This window comes from Rhincodon typus, chromosome 16 (genome assembly GCF_021869965.1).
Source record: "Rhincodon typus isolate 14 chromosome 16, sRhiTyp1.1, whole genome shotgun sequence".
NCBI lineage: Eukaryota > Metazoa > Chordata > Chondrichthyes > Orectolobiformes > Rhincodontidae > Rhincodon > Rhincodon typus.
The window spans coordinates 767,522-789,178 of NC_063347.1; the positions used below are offsets into that span (position 1 = coordinate 767,522).

General features: G+C 45.1%; 1 protein-coding gene across 1 annotated transcript in view; it reads right to left on the reverse strand.

The window, feature by feature from the left end:
- Positions 1-8,042: 8,042 nt before the first annotated feature.
- Positions 8,043-21,657, reverse strand: part of LOC109918618 (protein kinase C delta type-like) — a 75,476-nt gene continuing 61,861 nt past the window's right edge. Inside the window, exons 14-18 of the mRNA XM_048606282.1 lie at positions 20,607-20,669; positions 12,263-12,401; positions 11,770-11,958; positions 10,755-10,883; positions 8,043-8,567 (exon numbers count right to left, since the gene is read on the reverse strand). Of these exons, the coding sequence (XP_048462239.1) occupies positions 8,412-8,567; positions 10,755-10,883; positions 11,770-11,958; positions 12,263-12,401; positions 20,607-20,669 (676 nt within the window). The 3' untranslated portion in view covers positions 8,043-8,411. The remainder of the gene's footprint in view (positions 8,568-10,754; positions 10,884-11,769; positions 11,959-12,262; positions 12,402-20,606; positions 20,670-21,657) is intronic.

A 21,657-nucleotide genomic window follows, 5' to 3' on the forward strand; every position in this document is an offset into this window, starting at 1 on the left:
GGAAGGGGATTCTGAAATAAATAGGGAGAAAGGGGGAGGAGGATAGAAGATGGATAAATCTCCTTTTCTCCCTATTTATTTCAGAATCCCCTTCCCCTCCCCCCCCACTCCCCCATTTCTGAAGAAGGGTCTAGGCCGGAAACGTCAGCTTTCCTGCTCCTCTGATGCTGCTTGGCCTGCTGTGTTCATCCAGCTCTACACCTTGTCATCACAGGAGAATGGTGTGTTTCAGAGATGGTTGGTTTGTGACTTTTTTTAAAGGAAGTTTTTTTTTCGGAAGAAGGGATTAAATGAGAAACAATGGGAATAAGTGAAAGTCAGGACCAATGTAATAAAGCAATATAAGTAAGCAAGTAGTTGATGGAAGTAAGTTAGCTACATTCTTACTAAGTATTCTTTTTATAAATAAGAGTAACTAAAGGACTTAAAGGCAGCAGAGTTTGCAACCATGGTATGCTTCTCTTATTAATGTGGCAAATCATGGAAGCTGTAGTTGTCCCTGCTGAACAGGAAGTGTGTCCAGCTGCAGTTACTAGCAAACTGTATTTTGGAGCTGGAGCTGCAGGTACATTCACTATGGAACATCCACGATGCTAAGAATGTCGTGGATAGCACGTTCAGTCAGGTGGTCATGCCACAATTACAGTTTGAACAGGCAGAAACAGCACAGGTGATCAGGCAGAGTACAGGAAGGCAGGTAGTGCAGACAGCCTCTGTGATCCTCACCCATCTTTATCACTGTTTTGGATACTGGTGGGGGTGATGATTGTGCAGGGGAATGCAGTGGCAGCCATCTTCACAGGACCATGGTGAGGGTCTGCTCTCCTAGGCGGGGGAAGAAGAACAACAGCAGGGTTATAGTGGACAGGGATTCAATTGTAAGGGGAACAGACAAGTGTTTCTGCAGCTGCAAAAGAGACTGCAGGATGGTATGTTACCTCCCTGTGTCAGGCTCAGGGATAACACTGAAGGGGTGCAGGGCATTCAGAAGTGGCAGTTGGACCCTGCTCCGAGAACTAGCACCAAAACACCCAAAGAGGAGCACCTCGCCTTGTAATCTGTAAAAGGAGTGTGAAAAATTGTGTAACCGGCCTTTCAGCAACTTCTTGTGCTTAAATAAAATAAATCCCTGACACAATTTGTACACAAGTAACTATTTGTCTAACTCTAACAGTGAATAAATTAACCACGCTATTAACAAACCAAATAAATCCCTTCTAACTACTAACTATTTCTGAGTAAAACAAGATTCTAATGGTATGCTGTTCCAATAAATATAAGTCCCACTTATATAAAATATAAAAAAAATTTAGTCTCAAAATTTTCTAGAAGATTTGTAGCTCGGGTTGTGAATGAGGTTATAGACTTGCTTGCTGAGCCGGTGTGTTTGGTTGCAAACGTTTCATCACCCTGCTCGGTAACATCGTTCGTGCGCGTCTGGTGAAGCGTCAGTGTTCTGTCCTGCTTGTTATTTGCCTCGGTTTGCTGGGATGGTCGGTATTACTTCCGGTTCTGTTTTTCAGTAGTTTGCACACAGGGTCTAATTCTATGCGTTTGTTGATGGCGTTCTGGTTGGAATGCTAGGCCTCCAGGAATTCCCTGGCCTGTCTCTGTTTAGTTTGTGCTGTAATGGATGCGTTGTCCCAGCCCAATTTGTGTCCGTATTTGTCCAAGTGTACTGAGGCCAGTGAGAACTGGTCGTGTCTCTTGGTGGCTAGTTTGTGTTTGTGTATGCTCATTATCAGTTTTCTTCCAGTTTGGCATGTGTAATGTTTCTCACAGTCCTGCATGGTATTTTATATATTATATTGGTTTTATTGGTTGTCGTTATGGGATTCTTTACATTCGTCAGTAGCTGTCGCAGGATGGTTGTTGGTTTGTGGGCTACTCTGATAGCGAGGGGTCTGAGTATGGGACCAGGGAACCTCCGCAATGTCCAACTTCTTCCTCAACCGAGGATTCTCCAGCACCATTGTCGACAGGGCCCCTCAACTGGGCGGCACAGTGGCTAGCACTGCTGCTTCACGGCACCGGGGACCCAGGTTCAATCCCACCTTCGGGCGACTGTCTGTGTGGAGTTTGCACATTCTCCCCGTGTCTGCATGGCTTTTCTGCGGGTGCTCTGGTTTCCTCCCACAGTCCAAAGATGTGCAGGCTAGGTGGATTGACCAAAATAAATTGCCCATAGTGTTCAGGGATGTGTAAATTAGGTGGGTTACAGGGAGATGGGCCAGGATGGGATGCTCTAAAGTTCAGTGTGGACTTGTTGGGCTGAAGGGCCTGTAGGGATTTTATGATAATCTACGATATCTACGGTCTGACCTGTCTCCTACACTTCTGCCCCCACCTCTTGTCCTCCCTCCCACAACAGTGATAGGGTTCCCCATTGTCCTTAGCCAGCATCCACATCCAGAAGATCATCAGACACCATTTCCACCACCTCCAGAAACATATTCCCCTCCCTCATCTGCCTTCCACAGGGACTGTTCCGTCCAGAACACCCTAGTCCACTCTTCCTTTGCCCCCAATAGCACCTTCCCCTGCAACTGCCAAAGGTGCAACACCTGCCCATTTACCTCCTCCCTCCCCAGTAGCCAAGTGCCCAAACATACCTTCCAGGTGAAGCAAAACTTCACCTGTACTTCCCAGAATATAGTCTACTGCATTCTGTGCTCACAATGTGGTCTCCTCTACATTGGGGAAATGAAGCATAAACTGGGTGACCGCTTTGCAGAACAGCTACACTCTGCTCGCAAAAAAGAACCTGATCTTCCAGTTGCCTGCCACTTCAACAAACCACCCTGTTCCCTGGCCAACATCTGTGGCTCTAGCTTGCTGCAGTGTTCCAGCGAAGCTCAACGTAAGCTGAAAGAACACCACCTCATTTTCTGCTTGGGGACCCTGCAGCCCTCCGAACTCAATATCAAATTCAATAATTTTAGGGGCCTAAACACTCCTATGTCCTAGCCCCCTACCCCACACACCAGGCCTTGTTATCACATCATGACTAACAATAGGTGGTGTCAGGCTAACAGTCCCCATTAACAACTATTCTCCCTCCCAGCCAGATTGTTATCAACTCCTTTGTCTATCAACTGCTGTTCTCTCTCTCTTTGGGCTCTATCCTTTATCCTATCATTTACTCCTTAACCCATCCTCCTCCCATTTTCTGCATATAAATCAACAATTTTCCATCCACCATCAGTTCTGAGGAAGGATCAACAGACCCCAAAACGTTAACTCTGATTTTTTTCTTCACAGATGCTGCCAGACCTGCTGAGCTTTTCCAGCAATTTCCGTTTTTGATCCAGTAGGCACGGTGGCTCAGTGGTCAGCACTGCTGTCTCAGCGCCAGGGACCGGGGTTTGATTGCCACCCTGAGACAACTCTGTGTGGAGTTTGCACATTCTCCTGGTGGTCTGCATGTATTCCCTCCCACAGTCCAAAGATGTGCAGGTTAAGTGGATTAGCTATGCTAAATTGCCCACAAGTGTCTAGGGATGTGCAGGCTAGGTGGGTTAGCCATGGGAAATGCAAGGTTAGAGGGATAGGATAGGGGTCTGGGTCTGGGTGGTGTAGACTTGATGGGCTGAATGGCCTCTTTCTGCATTGTAGGGATTCAATTCTAGGTTAATTTATAGAATAAAGAGTTGAATAACAACCACAAATGTGTGACTAACTGTTGGGAAAACCCATTTGGATCACTTCTGTCCTTTAGGGAAAGAAATCTGCCATTCTTGTGTGGTCTGGCCTATATGCAACTCCAGACACTCAGCAATGTGGCTGACCCTTAACTACACTCTGGGGCAACTTAGGATCCACAAAAAATGCTGTCCTAGCCAGTGACACTCCTTCTGTGAATGAATAAAAAATAATTTATGCACCCCGCTCTGTCCAATCTCTCTTCATAACCAAAACTCTCCAGCTCGGGCAACATCCTGGTAAATCTCCACTGCACCCTCTCCAGTGCGATCACATCCCTCCTGTAAAGTGGACTCCAAAACAACACACAAAACCCACAATACTATCCACTTATGCAACATTTTATACAGTTCCAGCATCACCTCCCTGCGGTGAAACCTTCATCTCCACAAACTAGTCCTGTCTCTCAGGCGATTCATTCCCTGCTATGGCTACCAGTCCAAACATGGGGAGAATGTGTAAACTCCACACAGTCGGCTGAGGCTGGAATTGAATCTGGGTTCCTGGTTGCGTGAGGCAACAGCGTTAATCCCTGGGAGTAGGATAACCTCTTCACTTTTATCCTCTGCAAGGTGCATCTTTTTAAGGGAGTATTGTAAACTTTTGAGGGTGATCACTTTAAAGAACAGACAGAAAACAGACTTCTTGGTAAGTTGAAATCAGAAGAGAAGATAAATATTTATTCACATAATACCCAGAAATGTAAATGCAATGAAAATAATCATCCCCTCAAACTTTCAGACAGACAAGGAAAGATTAATTCTGGAAAAGAAGCATGCACTTAGATTATTGACCAAAATAACAAGATCGTCGAATTTTAAAGTACTTCTTTAAGATACAAGCACTGTGGCCTAATAGGTTCTGGCTCATGGTTATTATTTAGAGATAAATTGAGGTTGGAAAGACCCTGGGTTTTTCTCTGAAATTTAGTCTCCCCAAAGCTTAGCTGAAATTTGCAGATAACGAAAATTGATTGTCTTCCTGGCTGGGATGCCAGGTATATGGCAGGTTTCTCCCCTCCATGCTGTTGGGGTCTAGACTGAATGATCCCTCGCTGGTCCTTGGAGTTACAAACTGTTGTTATCTGAAGTCAGCTACTTTTATTGTCCAAACAATTGAACAAAATAAGAAGCTATCGCTACACATGGGAATTAATGGTGGCCATTTACAAATTCCCTTGAAGGTTTTATGTTTGCAGACACCGAGTTTTGGTGAGCATTTGTTTTCAGTTTTGGTACAGGTCCAAACAATAGGAGCTATAAATCACAAGTGATTTTGTATCGAGAATGTCTTTTCAAAACAGGAGGGATGACTCCACCCACATGTATTTATATTTTCTTTTTGACTTCCAGAGACAGGAGTTAGTTCTTGCATTCAGAATCCAGGTTACCAGACCTTTGGCTGCCATCTTTGTAACAGCACATTATAAATTAAACAAAGTTAATGACACAGAGTCTATATGAATTTCACATCTTAAAAAGGTACGAATAAGACATCCTCACTGAGCAAGACGCTTTCGTATCTGCTCCCCTAAGCTTAAGGGCAGACTTGGAAACAGAAAACATTTACAGCAGACAAAAAGAGCCATTCATCCCATCAAGTCTGTGCAAGCTGAGAATGACCAACCCAACATAATCCTGGTGGGTGCAGTACTTTAGCTGCACATCCACAGATTTTGTTTTATAACACAATAAAGTTTTCTGCCTCAGCCATCCTGTCTGCATTCCAGATCCCCACCATTCTGGCTGAAAGGACTCTTCTCGACTCCCCCTCTAATCCTTCCACCAATTAATTGTAATTTCTGCTTTCTGAGCATCTGTGTGACATGACAAAGATGATCCTTTCCCACATCTCTAACATTATCCACTCCCACAGCTCCTACCCCTATCTTTAGATCACCTGTAGCTCCACAAGCTGAGATACTAGCACTCAGCTCATTCAGACTTCTTGATCACCTCCATTTAAAATCCTATTACTGCATGATTAGTGTCTGTGCCCTGCTCAGGGTTTGCAATCCCACACTGCAGTGGTTCAAAGGCAGCTGATCCCCACCACCTTCTCAAGTGCAACTAGGGATGGACAATAAATGCGGGCCCAGCCTGCGATGCCCATATCTGCAAGAGAATTTAAAAGAAAAAAAACACACAAAATGAGAAACAGTTAGAGGCACTGGATACTGAAAAGGCTACAGGCCCTGACAACATTTTGACAACTGTACTGAAGACCTGTTCTCTAGAACATGTGCACCTCTAGCCAAGCTATTCCAGTACAATTACAACACTGGTATCTACTTGACAATGTAGAAAATTGGAGGTCAGCATGACTGTTCTTGATATCAAGGAGCCAGAGGAAAACTGGAGTCAATGGGAATCAGAGGGAAAGGCCGCCACTGGTTAGACTCATATCTAGCACGAAGCACCTACTCTTGTAGCCACTCCATTTATATGACTAGTCTAGTCGGAGTTTCTGGTTAATGGTAATCCCCAGAAAGTTGATAGTGATGGCAATGCCAATGAAAGGCAAGGGGCTGTGGTCAGATTCTCTCTTGTTGGAAGTTGTCACTGCCTGTCACATATGAGGCAAATGTTACTTGCCACTTGTCAGCCCTACCGTGGATATCGTCCAGGTCTTGATTCACTATCTGACGACTTGCGAATGTTGCTGAACATTGCGCAATTATCAGCCAACATCCCCATTTCTGACCTTATGACGCAGGGAAGGTCAGTTGGACTGATGATGATGATCTTGAAAGTTTCCCTGACTTCTGTTTTGCTAGGGATCCTTTAAGCCACACTTGACCAAACATGATCTTAAATGTCAAGGATAGTCACTCCCTTTTCATCTCTGAAGTTCAGCTCTTTTGTCTATGTTTGAACCAAGGCTGTAATGAGGTTAGGAGCTGAGTGGCCCTGGCAGAACCCAAACTGGGCGTCACTGAGTGACTGATGAATAGCCCATTCAATCTAACCTCCTGCTGCTCAGTTGCATTACTCTTCACTATCCTTCCTATGTCAATTCACTCTCTTTCCATAGCCACTATTTCTCTAATGAGGAACTCTCTCAAATCATCTTTTGGAGGTTCTGTTCAGAATGATCTGAGATGTACTTATATAACCACATCTTTCTGTTTAATTCTTGCTAATTTTGTTGGAATGTCCTAAGGAGGGAACAGTGTTTCATAAAAGTTAGTTCTTCTAATCATAACCATCTCCCCAGCAGTACAGCATGTGGACTAATGCAATATCGTGGCCAAATTGGCCGAGCGTTTGCAGGCACAAGGCTGATCATATTCCATCCCATCCCTCGGAACTCCCCGGGCACATCACACAGATGGCACCAAGCCTTCGGCATATGTCCAGCATTGAACGCTACCATTTATTTGACCAGTGGGGAATTAGCACATCGCTTCAGGTTATTTTTTGTCACTTGCAAGACCTGGATAACTCCCAGGCTTGGCCTGATTAGGGATAACATTGGTATAACAGAAGATGCCAGACAACTGCCATTTCCAAAGCACCACAACCATATGGTAGTTTGTGGGAGCTTGCTATGCTTAGTTTATATTGGTCAAACAAGTGACTGCAGTTCAAAATGAGAGATTTGGAGGGTGCAAGATTCTTTATTTATCTGTAAGCAATGACTACAAGAGCAGGTCATGGGTTAGGAATCCTGTAATGAGTAACTCACCTCCTATATCTCCAAAGCCTGTTGACCATCTACAAGGCACAAGTCAAGAATGAGATGAAATGCTCCCCACTTGGCCGGATGGTTGCAGCTTCAAAAACACTCAAGAAACTTGACAACATCCAGGACAAAGCAGCCACTCGACTGGTACGACATCTACCCCGTCCCCCTGATGCTCTGTAGCAACAGTGTGTGCTATCTACAAGATACACTGATACAAAGATCCTCAGACAGCAACTTCCAAATCACAAACACTTCTATCTTTCCCAAAAGGACAAGGGCAGCAGATACATCTTAACACCACCCCCTGCAAATTCCCCTCCTAGCCACTCACCATCCTGACTTGGAAACATATCGCCATTCCTTCACTGTCACTGGGTCAAAATCCTGGAATTCCCTCCCTAAGGGCATTGTGAGTCAATCTACAGCACATGGACTGCAGTGGTTAAGAAGGCATCTCACCCCCACCTTCTCAAGGGGGCAACTAAGGACAGGCAATAAATGCTGGTCCAGCCAGCAACACCCTCACCCAGTGAGTGATTTTGAAAACTGTCCGATACATGTACAAGATTATTGTGCTTTCACCAGGTCTGTCTTGCAGTAATTAGAAACACTGTTCAGAGCTGATGAAAAGATACTGCAATTTGAAGGTGACCTTTACAGTATTGTACACTTTAATCAGAGATAATGATACTAAGATGAAAAGCCGAGAGTTTAAAAAACATCGATGACCATCGTTTGCTTCTCTATTCTCAGAAAAGCTTTACAATAAACCCGACTGTATGTTGGCTGGCAACCAGAGGCCATGCCCAGACACCACCCCCACCCCCAGCCCCGGCCCCCGATGTGGAGCCGGTCACAGCCGCTGTAATGCCCAAAGAATGGGCAGCCTCAGAATCACTCATTGCCACAATGGTAACAGGTGGATTAGATAAAACCAGAAAACAGTCCCAACTCCCATCCCTGGGGTCCAATCAAATCAGATGAAATGCAGGAGTGTGATTAGAGGGCTGGTCATTTTGCAATTATTTGATCAGACGCTCCATGTTGGGGTTAATGAAGGAAAATCCATGGAATGCAGACTGATCCATGGAGTCTATCAAATTCTTGTCACCCTGAGACAGGCGCGGCTTCTCACTCAGAAACTCTCGGTCAAAGTTGCTGTAGTCACCAGGAGATTTCTGAAAATACACAGTCAAAATGTGAATGAGAGAGAGAGAGAAATAGAGAGATGGGGAGAGACGGCGGAGACAGAGGGTGACATACTGATGGAGTGAGAGAGACCGAGCAGACGACTAGAAGGAGGGGCGGGGGGTAGGAGGAAAGGAGGCAGGGAGGGTGAGAGGGAGCAGGACAGGGTGGAAGCAATTGTGTAAAGGGAGGGAAGGAGTGAGAAAGCATAAGATGTAGGAGCAGGATTAGGCCATTCAGCCCATTGAGTCTGTTCTGCTATTCAATCATGGCTGGTATTTTTCTCAACCCCATTCGGCTGCCTCCTCCTCATAACCTTTGATCCCCTTACTAATCAAGGACCTGTCTGTCTTAATTACACTCAAATGACTTGACCTCCACAGCCCTCTGTGGCATTGAGTTCCACAGATTCACCACCCTCTGGCTGAAGAAATTCCTTTTCATCTTAGTTCTAAAGGGTCATCCCCTCACTTTGAGGCTGTGCCCTAGGGTCCTAGTCTCTCCAACTAGTGGAAACATCATCTCCATTTTCACTCTATCCAGGCCTCTCAAAATTCTCTAAGTTTCACTGAAATCTCCCCTCATCCTTCCAAACTCCAGAGTATAAACCCAGAGTCCTCACACATTGAGCCCTTCATGCCCAGTATCATTCTTATAAACATTCTCTGGACCACCTCCAACACCTACACAGCCTTCATTAGATACGGGGCTCAATACTGCTCATGATATTCTAAACACTGTCTGACCAGAGTCTTATACAGCCTCAGTAGTGCATCCCTGCTTGTGTACTCTAACCTTCTTGAAATGAACGCTAACATTGCATTTACCTTCCTAACTGCCAACTGAACCTGCATGTTAATGTCAAGAGAATCCTGAACTAGGACTCCCAAGACCCTGTGTGCTTCAGATTTCCAAAGTCTTTTCCCATTTAGACATTAGTCTACGCCTCTAATCTTCCCACCAAACTGGATAACCTGTATTCCATCTGTTACTCTTTTGCTCACTCTCCCAGCCTGTCCAAGTCCTTCTGCAGCCTCCCTGCTTCTTCCCGGTCTACCTATCTTTGTGCAAATTTAGCAACAATGCTATCAATTCCTTCATGCAAATCATTAATGTATAACATGAATAGTTGTGGCCCCATCAGCGAACCCTGTAGAGCTCCACTAGTCACTGGCTGCCATCCTGAAAAAGACCTCTTTATCCCCACTTTCTGCCAGTCAGACAATCCTCTATCCATGCCAGTACCTTGCCGCTAACACCATGGGCTCTTACCTTATTTAGCAGCCTCCTGTGTGGCACCTTGTCAGAGGCCTTCTGAAAATCCAAATAGATCATATCCATCGGCTCTCCTTTGTCTAACTTGCTTGTTACCTCCTCAAAGAATTTTTCCCTTCCAATCAATTCTGGCCAGTTCCTCCCTTATGTCTTTGTAGTTACCTTTCCTCAGTTATAATACCATTATATCTGATTCAATCTTCTCCCTGTGAAACTGCAGGGGTAGTTCTATCATATTATGGTCCTACAGGTTCCTTCACCCTCAGCTCCCTAATCAAGTCTGCCTCATTACACATCACCAAATCCAGAACTGCCTGTTCCCTAGAGGGCTCTACCATAGACTGCTCTTAAAAAAGCCCATCTTGCAGACATTCCATGAATTCCTTTCCTTAGTATCCACAACAGCCTGATTTTCCGAGTCCACTGCATATTGAAGTCCCCCATGATTATTGTAATACTGCCTTTCTTACATTGTCTTTTCTATATCCTGATTTATTTTGTTCCCCACATCCTGGCTATTGCTAGGACACCTGTACACAACTCCTTTTGGGGTCTCTCTTTCCTTTGTGGCTCCTCAACACTACCCGTACAGATTCTGCAGGAGCAAGAGTGAGAGGAAGTGAGAGAAAGCAGGTGGTGGATGGGGGGGGCGGTCGATTGTGAGGTGGAAGAGGGTCATGAGGGAAGGTCCATTTTTTTTTGGGGGGGGGGGCGGTGGTGGGGAGGGTCATGAGAGAGAAAGCCAGGGGAGGCACAAAGTGATGGGTTTGTGAGGGAAGGGGTGGGGTGGGGTTGGTGCTGCAAGGGGTTGGGGGGACAGGGAGGGAACATGCAAGAAAAAAAGAGACAGGCCCGCCAAGGAATTGTTTCAGGAGAATGAGGCGAGGGGGTGGGATCCTCACCACTTTGGGTTTGAATGGAGGATCAATTGCCCTTTTCTCCAGTGCTGTCCAGTTCACCGTTTTGAAGAAGTTGTGTAGTTTGATGTTTCCTGCAATGCCGAGTCTCTTTGTTGGATCTCTTTCAAACAGCTTAAACAAGAAACAAAGTGTGTGTGTGAAATGCAGCAAAGTATAATAATCCAATTCCAGGCCTTTAGCAAACAAAACATAATACAATGCCCCAAAGGGCTTGAGTGGTGCAGTGGTAGTGTCCCTGCCTCTGAGCCAGGAAGCCCTGGCTCAACTCCAATTTGCTCCAAGATGTATAGCAAATCCCTGAACAGGTTGATTAGAAAAAAAAAACCTACAAAGCCCCACACGGAGATCTGTGCGACACCACGACCTGAAACTCCGTCCAGGATGTGGGTTTGGGAGTGAATTGAATTAAAAAAGGTTTAGGTTGGGAATCCCAGCCAGCTGAAGGTGTAGTGCTGCAGGAGAGTCTGGAATTAAATGGAGCAGAGATCTTGGAAGGTTCAGGGGCTGGCAATCAGGGAGATATGGACGAGGGATTTGAAGAAAAGCAAACAATTTGAAATCAATTGTGCTGAGCCATACACATAGTTAACGATATGGCAAGACCACAGCCAATTCCCCAAACCCACCCTCAGGGATTGGTTTGAACGCTGGGTTTACACATGCCCAATTTCTCTCACTGATTTTAAATGCCAACTAATCTCGAGAAAGGGTTAAGCAAAGACCGCAATGAATCCAGTCAGTTTTTCAATGCTCCAGATGCAAGATTTTGCCATATCTCACCCATCATGTTGAGAAAACACTTCTCCCCCCTCCACCAATGGAACTGTGCATAAACACAGACACACGCATGCATGCACATACAGACAGACAGACAGACAGACAGTCTCCAGACTGAATGATGCAGGGTGGATCAATTGGACTTGGTCAGAGCAGGATGATGACGTCAATCCTTCAATTAATTATTATTCAGAGTAACAACATAAAGGCAGGTACGTACCTTTTCCAGGATGTCCTTGGATTCCCTAGTGATCCAACGAGGATAGTGAGGAGTGTCCACCCGGATGGACTCAAACAGTTCATCCTCATCATCACCATGGAATGGTGACTGACCAATCAGCATCTCATATAGCAGCACCCCAAATGACCACCAATCAACCGAGAAGGTATACTTCTGGCCCAGCAAGATCTAGCAGGAAAGGAAACATCGAAAGAGAGCAATCAAGATTATTGGAGACAAGACACAGAGGCTGGGAGGGACCGAGGTATGGGAGATAGGGACGAAGCCAGCCTGGGTCCACAGAGCCAAGCACAAGGTGCATGAGGGAGCAAACACCAAAGCGAGACAGAGGACACAAGACACAAGACAATTATCACAAGCAACAGCAGTACAGATCCCAAGAGCAAAAATTCTCCTCTTGTTCTCTTGGGGAATCCCCACAAATGAAGCAAAGAGCTGCTGGACGGACTCTCGACATGGTGAAAGCACTCACCTCTGGTGCAATGTAATCTGGTGTTCCACAGAAAGTGGTAGCTCTGTTCTCTCCAAACACATTCTCCTTGCACATCCCAAAGTCAGCGATTTTGATATGCCCATCCTTGTCTAACATCACATTGTCCAGTTTGAGATCCCTGCATCAAAAGACCAAGAACACAGTTAAACTGGAAAGTTCTTTTGTGGTTTTTAAATTCTAACAACAATTTATGGAAAGTGAGAATTGAAAAGCAAAATACCTTTAAGAGCCATGAAAATTCAACTCTGATGTTCTGACAGGATTGGATTGTAAAGACCACATTTCTTTACTTTACTCTGTATTTAGAGTGTGGACCAAAATTGGAAAAGGACCATTTTAAACCAAGGAGGTTGTGGAAGGTGTTGCAGCACAAGACACTGTAACCCATTGTGAGCTGTATTTCAATTGCTGTATTGTTCAAGCGGTTGGGGAGGAGATATCTGGGACACCCCGGCACTGTGGGTGTGGGCAGAGCAAGCTTCATCCAGAAAAAGATTGCGACTGAAGTCAGAATTGCCCAAAACAATACCAACAAAAACAGGAAAAAGTCACCCTATCAGAATGGAAACAAATGGTGAGGAGCTGCTCCTCCAACCATAGGCTGGTTCACTCTCGTAAATCCAGGAGCAGGGAGGATGGAGTAGCAAGATGCAGGGTTTGGGAGGTCTGGGAGGCCAAGTGTCTTGTGACTGGGCACCAAGGCCAGGTACCAACCATTCTTCAGTGATTCTAGGACAAAATAGAGGAGAGCTTCCTTTGCTGTCGAGGTGCCATCTGCTTCCAGGGTTAAGGAGGGAATAGGAGTGCCATAAAAGGGAGAGCAGCAAGATTTTAAACCCAATGACAGCAAAGGAACAACAATATATTTCCAAGTCAGGATGGTGAGTGACTTGGAGGGGAACTTGCAGGGGTTGGTGTTCCCATGTATCTGTTGTCCATGTCCTTCTAGATGGATGTGGTGTAGGTTTGGAAGGTGTTACCCAAGGAGGTTTGATGAATTTCTGCCGTGTGATACTACTACATTTCTCTCTTCTCTACCCACCCCCTCACATGGGACATAAGTAAATCGAAGGGACAGTGATGGATGAGTGGACCAAGGTGTCCCGGAGGGAACAATACCTGTGGAATGCTGACAAAGGATGGGACGGCAGTGTGCGTCTGGTCGTGGCATCTCACTAGAGGCGACGGAAAAGGGTGGCTTATGATCCTAACCTTTTAGAACTGAGGTGAGGAGTTTCATCAGCCAGAGGGTGGTGAATCTGTGGAACTCACAGGGCTGCCAAGGCCAAGTCATTGAGTGTATTGAAGACAGAGATACATAGGTTCTTGATTAGTCAGGGGACCAAAGGTGAGAATCATAGAGTTTTACAGGAGGTCATTCAATCTATTGTCTGTGTACCAGCACCCGAAAGAGCTACCTTGATAATCCCACTCTACTAGCCATCTGTCCATAGCCATCCAAATTCATCAGTTTTAAATATATATCCAGCTCTCTCCCCTATGGAATCTGCCTCCGCCACTCTTCCAGGCAGCACATTCTAAATCCTAACAACTCACCGAATAGTGACATTTCTGGTCATTCACTCCAGGCTCACATGCTTAAAATCTTGAAATTGTGCATAATTTTGAACACTTCAATAAATGTCACCTCTTAAACTTCTTTGCTCCAATGAGAATAAGCCCAATCTCTCTAATCTTTACTTGTGCGTAAAATCCTTTATTCCTGGATTCCCTGTATTTATTTCACATGGCTATGAACCTAGCTTGCACAAACAAAAGTTGCTGGAAAAGCTCAGGTCTGGCAGCATCTGTGAAGAAAAGATCAGAGTTAACATTTCGGGTCCAAAGACCCTTACACAGACCCGGACCTGAACCATTAACACTGACTTTTTTTCTTCACAGTTGCTGCCAGACCTAAGCTTTTCAGCAACTTCTGTATTTGTTCCTGATTTACAGCATCCACAGTTCTCTCTTATTTTCTAACCTAGCTCGCTCCCTGTTCTTCTCTTTTGAATGTCTCCCATTTTTCATTCATTGGAAATGCATTTTGGTGGACAAAACATTCAACTTTTAGATCCCTAAAACCTACCCTTTTCTCGTCTGGGATCTTAATCCTGGATTGATTTGTATCGCTAATTCCCAAATGCTCCCCCATACCGATGTTTTGTACTTGGCCTTCTTTTCAAAATTAATTAACAGAATGAGGGCGTCACTGGCTAGGCCAGCATTTATTGCCCATCCCTAATTGCCCAGAGGGCAGTTATGAGTCAAACACATTGCTGTGGGTCTGGAGTCACATATAGAGCAGACCGGGTAAGGATGACAGTTTTCCCTCCCTAAAGGACATGAGTAAACCAGATTTGTGGTTTTCATTAGACTCTTAGGAACATAGGAGTGAGCAGGAGTACGCAATTCAGCTCCTCGAGCCAGCTCTGCCATTTAACATGATCGTGGCTGATCCTATTCTCGTCTCAATACCACTTCCCTGCCTGCTCCCAGTAGCGCTTTATCCCGCTTTTCATCAGAAACATGTCTATTTCTTTCATGTATCTGTTTTTCATAGAATCCCTACAGTGTGAAAACAGGCCCTTCAGCCCAACAAGTCCACAGTGACCCTCAGAGCATCCCACCCAGGCCCAACTGCCTATAACCCACCGAATCTACACATCCCTGAACACTATGGGCAATTTAGCATGGCCAATCCACCTACCCTGCACATCTTTGGACAGTGGGTGGAAACTGGAGCACCCGGAGGAAACCCACGCAGACACAGGGAGAACGTGCAAACTCCACACAGACAGTCGCCCAAGGGTGGAATTGAACCTGGGTTGCCGGTGCTGTGAAGCAGCAGTGCTGACCACTGAGCCATCATGCCGCCCTGCCTCTGTGGCACTCTGGGGCAGTGACTTCCACAGATTCACAACCCTCAGAAGTAGTTTCTCCTTATCTCAGTTTTGAACCTCTCACTCTATATCTATGCCCTCTTGTTCGAGACTGTCCCACAAGGGTGGGGGGTGGCAAATGTCAATTCGTCAATTCCACATCACCTTATCAATCCCCTTTAGCATTTTATATACCTCAATTGGGTCCCCCCTCATTGTTCTGATCCCCAGTGAGTACAAGCACCAAATATTCAACTGCTCCTTGTCCGACAGACCTTTCATCCCTGGAATCAATCAGGTGAACTGCCTCCAGTGCCACCACATCCTTCCCCAAGTAAGGAGACAAAAACTGGATACAATCTTCCAGGTGTGGTCTCACCAATGCCATATAGGATTGTAACAACACTTCTTTACTTTTATAATTCAGTCCTTTTGCAATAAATACCAGGATTCTATTTGCCTTTCTTATTATATGCTGCACCTATACACCCACTTTCCGAGACTACGCCCGAATCCGTACTGCACTAGAACATAGAACAGTACAGCACAGGAACAGACCTTTCAGCCCACAATGTTGTGCTGAACATGACACCAAGTTAAACCAGTCCCTTCTGCCTGCCCATGGTCCATAGATTTATAGGCTTCTGGTTACTGTATCCCTGCCTTCTGGCTGATGCTGCAGGCTTTCCTGAATGATCCTGGATGCTGCTCCAAGCTAAGTGCCCTGTAAAGACTCTAAATATCTTCAAGAGAAAGCTATGAATTAATTTGCTTCATCTACACTTTCCTTTCTTTTGCAATATCTCTTAACTATTTCCAAAGGGGATTGTTCACATTCTCATAGTTTTAACACAGAAATCAAACATTCCTATTTGATCACAAACACTAACAGCTCTTGTTAAATAATTGCTTTAAAATTGGGTATCTCAGGTTTCCAAAAGTTAAAAGTAACTTGCTAATGAGAATGTACAAGGCATGATTAGTAAGTTTGTGGATGACACTAAAACAGGCGGTATCGTGGACAGTGAAGAAGGTTATCAGAAATTGCAGCAGGATCTTGATCAGCGGGGGAAGTGGGCCGAGAAATGGCAAATGGAGTTTAATATAGATAAGTGAGAGGTGCTGTATTTTGGAAAGTCAAATCAAGGTAGGCATTTCATAGTGAATGGTCGGGCCTTAAGGAGTGTAGTGGAACAGAGGAATTTGGAGTTCAGGTGCACGGTTCTCTGAAAGTGGAGTCACAGATAGACAGGGCAGTGAAGAAGGCTTTTGGCATACTGGCCTTTGTCAGTCAGGGCACTGAATACAGAAGTTGGGAAGTTATGTCGCTGCACTTGGAGTATTGTGCTCAAATTTGGTCACCTTGCTATAGGAAGGATGTTATTAAACTGGAAAGAGTGTAGAAGAAATTTACAAGGATGGTGCCACGACTCAATGGACTGAGTTATAGGGACAGGTTTGGACAAGCTAGGACTTTTTTCTTTAGAGTGTAGGAGTCTGAGGGGCAATCTTATAGAAGTGTATAAGATCATGACAGGCATGAATAGGGTGAATGCACTCAGTCTTTTTCCGAGGGTTGAGGAAAATTGAGGACTAGAGGGCATCAGTTAAGGTAAGAGGGGAAAGAATTCATGGGAACTTGAGACGCAACTTTTTTTTTAAAAAACACAGAGGGTGGTAGACATGTGGAATGAACGGCAAGCTGAGGTGGTTGAGGTGGGTACATTAACAACATTTAAAAGGCATTTGGACGAATACATGGATAGAAAAGTTTGGAAGGATATGGGCCAAGTGCAGGGAAATGGGATTAGCATGGATGGACATTTTGGTTGGTATGGACCTGTTTGGGTCAAAGGACCTGTCTCCGTGCTGCAGGACTCTGACAGAGGTCAGGCTAAAATCAGCCTGTAATTTCCCATCTTTTGCCTTACTCCCTTCTTAAACAGGGGTGTCATGTTAGCGATTTTCCAGTCCTCTGGGACCCTCCCTGACTCCAGCGATTCCTGAAAGATCACCACTAAACTTCAGCTATCCCCACCAGAACACTGTGGTGTAGTCCATCTGGTCCAAGTGATTTATCCACCTTCGGACTTTTCAGATTTTCTAGCTCCTTCTCTTTGGTGATGGCCACCACACTTACCTCTCCCCTGATTCTCTTGAACTTTTGGGATTTATTTGTGTGTTCTACCCTAAAGACTGACAAAGTACTTATTCAGGTCCTCTGCCATTTTTTTGTTCCCCATTACTACTTCTCCAGCATTATTTTCCAGAGGCCTAATGTCCACTTTTGCTTCTCTTTTGCCCTTCATATAGCTAAAGAAACTCTTGTAATCTTCTTTTATATTACTGGCAAGCTTACCCTCGTGGTTAATCTTCTCCCTCCCTATTTCTTTTCTCATTGTCCTCTGTTGGTCTTTGTAGGCTTCCCAATCCTCTGGTTTCCCACTGCCCTTCACCACATTATATGCTTTCCCTTTTGCATTTATGCTGCCCCTGACTTCCCTCGTCAGCCATGGTTGCCTCATCTTCCCTTTAGTGTGCTTCTTTTTCCTAGGGATGAGTTTTTGCTGTGTCTCCTGAATTACTGCTATCTTTATCTGTTATGGGGAGAAGGCGGGAGAAAGGGGTTGAGAAATATATCAGCCACAATCGAATGGCGGAGCAGATTCAATAGGCCAAATCACCTAATTCTACTTAGATTTTATGGTCTTATGGAATAGTTTATTCCTGCCTACCCTGTATATAACCCTCAGAACTTTGTACACTTCAATCACACCTCGTTTCAGCCTTCTCTGCTGTAAACTTGGGATTGTTTTCCTATCTAATCCCAAGTCGAGCATGCAGAAGCAGAAAGACTTGGGTGTATCTGTGTGCAAGTTATGAAAAGGTGCAGGACAGCTAGAATGGGTGGTCAACAAACCAGTATTCTACATTATTCTTCATTAATAAAGATACAATATACAAGAGCAGGGAGGTTTGAACAAACTTATTTAGGACACTGGTTAGACGTCAGCTGGAGTACCGTGTACAATTCACTATACCATAGGAAATACGTGCACTCTGTCCATTACAGTCACACGAAGTTTGAGATTGGTTCCAGGGATAGGAAACTTCAGCTATGAGGACCAACTGGAGAAGTCAGGACTGTTTTCTTTGGAGGGGAGAAAGCTGAGGTGAAATTTGACAGAGTTTGAAAGTCATAGAACATAGAACAGTACAGCACAGTACAGGCCCTTCAGCCCACGATGTTGTGCTGACCTATTATCCTACTAAGGTCAATGTACCCTGCATACCCTACATTTTACTATCCTCCATGTGCCTATCCAAGAGTTATTTAAAAGTCTCTAATGTATCTGACTCCACTACCACTGCCGGCAGCACATTCCATACACCCACCACACTCTGTGTAAAGAACATACCTCTGACATCTCCCCTATACCTTCCTCTAATCAACTTGAAATTACGTCCCCTCGTAATAGTCATTTCTGCCCTGGGAAAATGTCTCTGACTATCCACTGCATCTATGCCTCTCATCATCGTGCAAACCCCTATCAAGTCACCTCTCATCCTTCTTCACTCCAATGAAAAAAAGCCTTAGCTCCCTCAACCTTTCCTCATAAGACCTGCCCTCCAGTCCAGGCAGCATCCTGGTAATCTCCTCTGCACCCCCTCTAAAGCTTCCACATCCTTCCTGTAATGAAGTGACCAGAACTGAACACATTATTCCAAGTGAGGTCTAACCAGAGTTGTATAGAGCTGCAGCATAACCTCACAGCTCTTAAACTCAATTCCCGTGCCAATGAAACCCAACACACCATATGCCTTCTTCACCACCCTATCAACTTGGGTCGCTACTTTGAGGGATCAATGGACGAGGACCCGAAGATCCCTCCGTTCCTCCACACTGCCGAGAATTTTACCATTAACCCTGTATTCTGCATTTAAACTCGACCTTCCAAAATGAGTGGGTTGGACTAAGTGGATTGGAAGAAACTCTTACTGCTTGTAAACAGATCAAGAATTTCTGGGGGGAGGTCGGAGGTGGGGTAGCGGGGAGAGATGGTGAGGGGCACAGATTTAAATATCTTTAGCAAAATAAACAAATGTGAAGTCAGAAAAACCTTTTTCATACAGCAAATACTTAGGGTTGGGAATGCACTGCCTGGAAATGTGCTGGAGGCAGGTTTAACTGAGGCATTTGAGAGGGGCCATAGTTCATAGATAAATGACAAATACAAATCAATGTATAGGGTCACAGGGAATATCAGAAGACAGGCACCGAATCAAAATGCTCAGAGCTGGTACAGATAGGATGGGCCAAATAGCCTCCTCCTGCATTCTAACAATTCTGAGATTCTGTGTAGGACATGGGTGAGGGTCTCTGCAGTGGATGAGCAGAGGCAGCTGCATGGTTGGGCGATGTTAATGCCTCAGCTTGTCGTCTTGACTCCTCAGCACTTTCTCCATGTTTGAGCATTTCACCTTTGGTGCAACACTCTCACCTGTCCTTTAAAATCCTTGTTCTCGATTGTTGAAACCACAGACCGAGTCTCTCACCAAAATATCCTCATCGCTTTTCTCTCAGTCCCTGTAATTTTCACAACACTGGATTGCAGTTGATCCTGTCTCTCCTCAGAGTTCACTGTCCCTAGCCCGACCTCTCCTTCTGTTTGGAGCTTCCTTAGCCCATGTGCTGACAGCTAGCTCCTTCCGCCTCCCATCTCACATGGATCTAACCCTTTCCCATTGTCAATCACAGATGGTGCCATCTCTGTTCAGTCTGATATCACATTCCACTTCCCATCCAAACCCTTCATCCTGGAGGAAGGAAAGATCCTTCCCAATTCACTGACTTTCAAGATCCCAATTTTAGGACCTCAATTCCTGACAACTTTGTTACAAATACTGATCTGCTCAATTGTACTCTTCGCTCCACCTTTAATGTCCCATTCAGATAGCCTCAGCCATTCCAGCCCTCAGCTGCAGGAGCTCCCATTGAAAGGTCATAGTCAACAGTGAACCATCACTCCAGAACTGACTGGACTCAGATACAATTGGAACAGATTTTGCTCATCTAAATGTTGTGCTCTAGTCCAGAATCCACCCGCCCTCATCTTCCCTACCCATACTTCCTATATGAGAATAAAGATACTGAGTAAGTACTTGTCTCTAAGATCAGGAGCACCCAGTTAGCTGCCTCTGCCATATCTTGGCCATTGGTCAAACTTCCTGTCATTACCCCTATCTCAACCCTGAAGCTGTATCTTCCTCGAGTTTCCCAAACCCCATCTCACAACTTCTGAGCTCATCTGACCCACCAGACCCATTTCCTCCGCTCTCAACAAATTTGCAATAACCCTGAAAGATGTCCCACTGTCTCTGTCCAACTGTAAGGTGACCCAGTGTAGTGTCCTGAACTCTCAGAATGACCTCACACTCACCGATAAATAATCCCCTTCGAGTGCAGGAATTGCAATCCGCAGATTATCTCCGCTCCATAAAACCTGTTGGATGAGAAACAAACCATTTTTTACATACGCCATCCATCAAACCTTTTACAGAATAAGTTCTACAAGATCCTCTCACCATTCACACAGTGAAGCTTAGCTCAATGCTCTTGAGTAAAAGATTTTGAGGTGAAAGTCTCTGGCTGTCTACTCTATCTATACCTCTTGATCATTTTGTACACCTCTATCAAGTCACCTCTCATCCTTTTTCGTTCTAAAGAGAAAAGCCCGAGCTCTCTCAACCTTTCCTCGTAAGACCTTCTTTCATTCCAGGCAACATCCTGGTAAATCTCCTCTGCACCTTTTCCAACACTTCCACATCTTTCCTGTAATGAGGCGACCAGAACTGGACACAATACTCCAGATGTGGCTGAACCAGGCTTTCGTATAGCCGGAGCATAACTTCACGGCTCCTGATCTCAATCCCTCTATTAATGAAAGCTAACGCACCATACGCCTTCTTAACAACTCTATCCACCTGGGTGGCAGCTTTAAGGGAACTGTGGACATGAACCCCAAGATCCCTCTGCTCCTCCACACTGCCAAGAATCTTTCCATTAACCCTGTATTCTGCTTTCAAGTTTGTCCTTCCAAAAATGAATCACCTCACACTTTTCTGGGTTAAACGCCATCTGCCACTTCTCAGCCCAGCTCTGCATCCTATCAATGTCCCTTTGTAACCTAGAACAGCCCTCCGCACTGTCCACAACGTGACCCACCTTCGTATCGTCTGCGAACTTGCTAATCCACCCTTCCACTCTTACATCCAAATCATTTACAAAAATCACAAATAGAAGTGGACCCAGAACAGATCCTTGTGGTACACCACTCATAACTGAGCACCATGTTGAATATTTTCCATCCACTACCACCCTTTGTCTTCTAAGGGTCAGCCAATTCTGAATCCAATCTGCCACATTTCCCCCTATCCCATGCCTCCCTACCTTCTGCATGAGCCTACCATGAGGAACCTTATCAAACATCT